The sequence below is a fragment of the Hypomesus nipponensis genome, chromosome 11 (genome assembly GCF_054491055.1).
Source record: "Hypomesus nipponensis isolate SF chromosome 11, ASM5449105v1, whole genome shotgun sequence".
NCBI classification, from domain to species: Eukaryota; Metazoa; Chordata; class Actinopteri; order Osmeriformes; family Osmeridae; genus Hypomesus; species Hypomesus nipponensis.
The window spans coordinates 4,197,035-4,203,943 of NC_140371.1; the positions used below are offsets into that span (position 1 = coordinate 4,197,035).

At 42.8% G+C, this 6,909-nt stretch overlaps 2 protein-coding genes and 1 pseudogene across 2 annotated transcripts; all 3 read right to left on the reverse strand.

The window, feature by feature from the left end:
- Positions 1 to 331: 331 nt before the first annotated feature.
- LOC146267784 (histone H1 pseudogene) lies at positions 332 to 1,216 on the reverse strand (annotated as a pseudogene).
- Positions 1,217 to 3,931: 2,715 nt separating this feature from the next.
- Positions 3,932 to 4,579, reverse strand: LOC146267785 (histone H2B). The gene has a single exon (XM_084667016.1). It carries the CDS (start codon positions 4,523 to 4,525, stop codon positions 4,151 to 4,153), a length of 375 nt encoding a protein of 124 aa, XP_084523142.1. The 5' UTR covers positions 4,526 to 4,579; the 3' UTR covers positions 3,932 to 4,150.
- A 635-nt stretch (positions 4,580 to 5,214) lies between these two features.
- Positions 5,215 to 5,827, reverse strand: LOC146267786 (histone H4). Its single transcript, XM_084709931.1, has one exon. It carries the CDS (start codon positions 5,808 to 5,810, stop codon positions 5,499 to 5,501), a length of 312 nt encoding a protein of 103 aa, XP_084566057.1. The 5' UTR covers positions 5,811 to 5,827; the 3' UTR covers positions 5,215 to 5,498.
- Between the last annotated feature and the right edge of the window lie 1,082 nt (positions 5,828 to 6,909).

A 6,909-nucleotide genomic window follows, 5' to 3' on the forward strand; every position in this document is an offset into this window, starting at 1 on the left:
TCCATTATACAATCGTCAATCGTGTAGTGAGAACAGTTTCGTACATCGACATACATATTTACCAGAGATATAGGCCTAGAATTATGCAGTTGGTGATAGTGGTTTTAAATGGGATTTGCACCCTTAATATTCCAAGCAACTATTTGCAAGTTGCTAATAGCAGAAGCACCATTTATGCAGCTCTAAAGTTCCACGAAGCGCAAGTCTTATTCCTCAAATTAGCTAGCTGTATCATTAATGTTCTTCATCTGTCACATGGTTTTCTAGCTAGATTATCCCAAATGGGAAGTGCCATTGCAACTAGTCCATTTTCTTTTTTGTATCTTATGTATCACCGTTTTGTGGCGGACGCGTAAAAAGTATAACTTCTACCCCTGATATAGCTGGCTACTTTGTTTTCATATTGGCCGTCCCGGGGATTTAGCTCATGGACATGCACATTTCAGGAAAGGTGGGTGGCTCTTAAAAGAGCCTTTTTTGTAATACGGACACAGACGCGAACCAAGGTTTACTTCTTCTTAGGCGCTGCTTTCTTTGCCTTGGCCGCCTTGGGCTTGGCGGCTTTGGGCTTGGCTGCCTTTTTGGGGCTCTTGGCCACTGTTTTCTTGGGTGTTGCGGGCTTCTTCACCTTCTTGGGGCTCTTGGTTGCCTTCTTGGCTGCCGCGGGCTTCTTAGCCTTCTTGGGTGACTTCTTGGCAGCCGCGGGCTTCTTCGCAGCGACCTTCTTGGGCTTCTTGGCAGCAACGGGTTTCTTGGCAACTGCCTTTTTGACTTTCGGAGCGACAACCTTCTTAACGGGCTTCTTTGACTTGGCCTCTGCCCCCTTGTTGATCTTAAAAGACCCAGAAGCGCCAGTCCCTTTGGTCTGGACCAAGGTTCCTTTGGTGACGAGGCTCTTCACTGCGACCTTGACGCGGGAGTTGTTCTTTTCTACGTCGTAGCCGCCGGCCGCCAGGGCTTTCTTGACCGCTGCCAGGGACACGCCGCTTCTCTCTTTGGAAGCGGACACGGCCTTGACGATCAGCTCGCCGACGCTGGGTCCAGCCTTCTTGGGCTTGGCTGCCGCCTTCTTCTTGGGTGCCTTTGCAGGAGCTGGAGCGACTTCTGCCATGTCTGAACACTCGCGGGACGTGTGCGATTTGAATGTGCGAGGCTGCTGTGTTGCGCTGCGCCGTTCAGAGCGCTGGGTTTAAATACGACATGAGAACTGTGTAGACTCAACTGCCGGCCCGGTTTCTCTCAGTTGCTGCTCTCCGTTCGCACTTGTGTTTTCTCCCGGTGAACAACGGGATAAAAATCCCTGCTGGAATTGTACTGCGTTCTAAAAGTAAATCGGGCCACAAGCAGCCTTTTCAACATTCAAAATAAGACCGTATGTGGACCGGAGGCACTCTGTTTTTTGTTGCGGCAGGCTCAAATCATCGCCGTTGGCCTCGCTGAGGGAGCAGTGCGCACCTTGTTGTCTGTGCCATTTGCCCCCAAAAGTATCTGAAATGGCAGTTGTTTAAAACGAGAAAACGTTTTCCAGTGAGCCACACAATCTGTCTAGAAAGTTCAATGCTAAAAAATACACAGCTGGGGTGTCATGGGGCTTAAAACTGGTCTTTTTTGGGGGGGACAAAACACAGTGCAGGCTGTGGAAATTGTGGTCTCCCTATTGCTCTCCCTTCCCTAGTTTTTCATGTCCAAGGACACAATCTTCAATGTCAGTCTAACAGTTAACCTACTGTAAGACTTGTTACTTGTTGGTGTGAGACATACTGTAGGCTACAGCGTGACTGTATTCCATGGTGTGTCTGGTCTACCTGCTCAGAGTTGGACTCGTCAGATCCAGTACATGTTATTATCCATGTTGTTGGTGATGGGGAATGTTTGGGTCTTAAGGACTTTTCATTTATTTCATGAGGCTGGACTAGTGGTTGTCTTTCGTTCCTAATAGCCTGTTTGTATGAGGGGTCGTTTAGGAAATTATTCAGACTGTCCTCACACAGACACATATGAAATACATACACGTATGTAATGTTCACACACACATCCATACGACTGAAAACTCACGTGTGAACGCATGGGGAAAAAACATTTACACACATGAAATGGTCAAGTCTTATGGATGAGAAAGAAGCTTAGAGAATGTAAGAGTTCAGTATATCCAGAAGTCATTTCAGTCTTTTTTCAGAATTTTTACAGAAACAGGAGCAAGATAGCTTTGAACTAGAACAAACCATTTAAAACACGGGGAGACCAAACACACAGGTCAAGAACAATAAAGAAAGGATGATTCTGGAATATGATCTAGGTCAAAGATGTTTTTGCTGTTGCTTCATTTCTTGACAAGACATATAACTGCCCTGCCATGAAATGCACCCCCAATGTAATTTATGTTCCATATATCCCGGTATCAAATTATTCAAATTATTCTTACTGTACATTGAGGAGAGTAGTATGAGTAACCAGCATGTGGAACTTTCATAGTCAGCAGAGATGGGAAATAACAAAGGACAAATACTTTCTCACTGTACTGAAATAGTTCAAGTTCAAGTCTGTTATTGTCAGATGCACAGAACATCAAGGTCACACTGGGCCCTGAAATTCTTAGGACAAGACAACGCAAAGCAACCTGGCACAACATGACATATATGTACTCAGAACATAGATCACATCTACGATAAGATAACATAATAAACCTCACAAAAATACAAAATAATAAAGGTAAAATATACTAAACCTCTACATAATAACCTACATAAGCCAACTTTATAAACCTATACTAAAGACAAGTGTGGTACGATTAGTGCAATATTGCTAATAGTGCAATCAGTAGCTGAAAGTGACAGTGTGTTATAGAATTTTCTAGTATCAGCACTTTAGGTTATTATTTATCCTTAATTTTTTTTCAAAAATATCTATTGTTTCTACTTCTTAAATTTCCAAGCCAGGCTTGTTACTTTGGTTTCAATCTGTATTTTGTGGCGTGATCAATATTATTTATGGTTATTGATTTTTTGCATCTTAGATGCATACTTGACGAGGACTATACTATACTCTACAATATTGTTCTCTGTTTTCATCTACTGTGTTTTAGGCTTCTATGTTCCCCTCTCCTTTCCCTGTGTGTGTGAAAACAAAGCTTCAAAAGAAGAAAAGACATAGCATGAAATAGTTTTTACACAAAAGTTTGCATCATTGATGAGCACTTCACTGTACTCTACTGTAGGTCTACTCGATTGTACTTTGCTTTCATCTTCTCTGTTTTAGGCTTCTCCTCTCCTTTCACTGTTTCCACACAAAAAATACAATTTATCTATTTTAAAGAGGTTTCGAAAATAGACTTTCAACTTTCGTGTTTAATTTTGTCAACTTAGTTCCATTCAACTCAAATCCTAAACTTCATTGTAGTCCTACTTGTTTATAGATATTTCCTTCTCTCTCAATTCGAGCCTTTCAACAGGCCACTGAAGTCGCTCGCCCGATAATATTGCAGCCACGAGAAACTACTATACACTATGTATAAACTATGTATGCACTTCTTGATTATTGAAAGAATTATCTATGAAAAGCAAATGTATCAATAGTGTATATCTAATTCACTTTGGCTTGTTGTAACCTGGGCTACATCCATTGTAGGTACACTTGCACTTTTTGAGGTTCATGTTGTTTAATAGTAACTTGTATAACTACATGCTCTTATGGTTCTTCCCATTGGCACTTATTATGGGCAATCTCGTTATGATCAGTGACCTATGCACTTTTGTGAAGCTCTCTTGGAAGTTGCTGTTTAAAGCTCGATATGTAAGTATTGCACTGATATAGTAGTCCATTTGTGTTCATCATACATTGTTATCGAGATGTTGTTGCACCGCAATTGGTGCCTATTAAGGCGTGGTCCACTATCATGCATCATACAGGGAGAAAAAAAAAAAAAAAAAACATCTAAGCAATTCAATGGCGTTTAATGAAGTGGTGTCGGGAAAGAATATAAACTTTCGTCTGTATAGAAGAGTAGAATAACCTGTCCTTGGTCACGAAGGTTAGTACTTAGATCATATACAATACAGGAAGACATTCAAGCTAATGCGATGGACTTTCCTCAATTTCAGAGACCAGTGGGTGGCTCTTAAAAGAGCCTTTGGGTGAATTTGAATGAGGCCGTTTACTTTGAGCTGGTGTATTTGGTCACGGCCTTGGTGCCCTCGGACACGGCGTGCTTGGCCAGCTCACCGGGGAGCAGCAGGCGGACGGCGGTCTGGATCTCCCTGGAGGTGATGGTTGATCGCTTGTTGTAGTGAGCCAAGCGAGACGACTCTCCTGCGATACGCTCGAAAATATCGTTGACGAAGGAATTCATGATTCCCATAGCCTTGGATGAGATGCCGGTGTCGGGGTGGACCTGCTTCAGTACCTTGTACACGTAGATGGCGTAGCTCTCCTTCCTGGACTTTCTGCGCTTCTTACCGCCCTTTGCGGCGGTCTTGGAAACGGCTTTCTTAGAGCCCTTCTTGGGCGCGGACTTTGCTGGCTCAGGCATTGTCAGTTATCGTTGCTTCTCAGAAACGGATAATGGGGTTTGGCCGACTACCCGGAATATGTAGCGAGAGATATGCTAATATTGAGGCACGCCTCCTGCTAGTCGCAGCACTCAGCTTGGAAGTGACTTTTGCAATATAGTCTGAAAGCTACTGCGCGTGCGTGGGATTTACCGACCCCGAAGGGGGGGGGCCCTTACCCTTCAGTAATCATAAACTGACAGTCATGATTACTCAAAGGAGATATTTGAAACATTTTTACACTTTAAAGTACCTTTTACACTTCAAGGGGTCAGGCTCGGAAATTACGACGAAATCCCTGGGCAGTTTACCGCCTAGTTAAACCCGAAACACGTGGTTATTGACGTCAGCAGCTTCATGAAGTTGCAGTACCACGCGAAACCCCCATGCATCCAGGGCTGAGTCAATTTTTTCTTCAACAGTTTTAATAAAGCATTCATTGAGCAGATGCTACTATCTAAAGTGACGCACAGTACCGGGTGATTTGAACCCGATGCATCTCGGTAAAACGCTCCCTCCCGGTCCGGCTAAGAATGCATTTATAGATTCTATAGCCCAAGTAGTCTCAGTTGAAGCGTGAGTAATGAACCCCCTTTACAATACCCTTTGCTCAAATGCTTCGAATACGCAATGACCACCGAAACACAAATCGAACGAAAGTTTCAGTATATTTGGTCCTTTATTAGCCTTAGATGGATTTCTAGCCTAGACTGGTATTGCATTGAAGTTGAAATGCGCCAAAAACTGGGGGACGAAACTAGGCCAGTCAACTCAGTTGTTTATATTATTCACCTCGGATACGGTTCTAGATATACAGGGCACTTTACAAGGCACTTCTCAGTAGAGAAACCGAACACCTGGATTATGGAAATATGTCTCTGATGCTTAACATGTGGGTGGCTCTTAAAAGAGCCTTTTTGTTGATCCTCGGTCAATGTACTTGTACTGGATGTTTTAGCCGCCGAAGCCGTACAGAGTACGTCCCTGGCGCTTCAAAGCGTAGACCACGTCCATAGCGGTCACGGTCTTTCTTTTAGCGTGTTCGGTGTAAGTCACGGCATCACGTATGACATTCTCCAGGAACACCTTCAGAACACCACGCGTCTCTTCGTAGATCAAGCCTGATATACGCTTCACACCACCGCGGCGTGCCAGGCGGCGGATGGCGGGCTTGGTTATGCCCTGGATGTTATCACGGAGAACCTTGCGATGCCGCTTGGCGCCTCCTTTTCCGAGTCCCTTACCTCCCTTGCCTCTTCCAGACATTGTTCTATAAGGGTATAGATAGCGCAGATGAGAATATTATCACTGACCCAGAGCCAGGATATTTATTTTCTGTAAGCGGACGTGAAGGAGGCCCCAGTCCCTTATTTAGAGGGCGTTGCAATGGGAGGGGGCGTTGCAACTTGAGTCAGAGGGGGAAAATATGTATATTTTACGTTTCATTCATTTATTAACAGATTTAAGTAGACATATTTGTACATATAATTATATATTTTACATCCGTTAAAGGGGTGATTGACTGGGTTTTTTGGGTACTTCACACTGTTCCTTAGCGATGTAACGTTGGTTGGGCTGAAAATGGCCCGGGTGTTGTTGTGTGCACCCTGATACATCCAGTGAAAGTTTCCCCGGAAAAAAATGCTAGGTTTTCCACGTTTATCATATGCTCATGAATATATAGATGAGCTGCGCGCTGATTGGTTTGTTTACAACTCAATATATGCGTACATTTCATGATAGTTTGCTGTTGAGTTTTACCTGTTTGTATTTGACTGTGATAGGCAGTTAAGTGTTGAAGAAAAAAAATCCCAATGCATGAAAGCCTTAATCACCTTAAATGTTGCTGTACATACAAGCATGAGTGCAATATTCTAACTTTTTACGTGCAATTTTAGGGAGCTATGCAATAGTGTATTGTGATGGATGTGTGTGTGTTTTAACTTAAATTCTTGATATTTTTACATTTTTATCTTAAAGTTCTTGACTTATGTCTCTTCAAATGAAATAACATGGAGTTTGTAGCAGTTTCAAACACGTAGATAGAAGCTTTAATTACAGATCAAAGCAACAGGACAAAACTACAAATCATCTCTTCCAAAGTTCTGTCTTTTATTCACTTACATGTTCCAACCCCCATTCTATGACAAACCTATCACACTTTCCTGAAATCACCATTGGTTATATTGTTGATCGTGAAATGATATGCCCTTGGTTTCCCATTTAATCTTATTCTAGAAATTAAACGTACATTTACGTTATGCTGATGTTGCATAGTTCGGGGATTTCCATTCCAGAACTTTATTCGGGTTTACCAACTACACCTTGGTTTGTCCTGGCCTTCTTTCCTCAAATTCACTCAGAG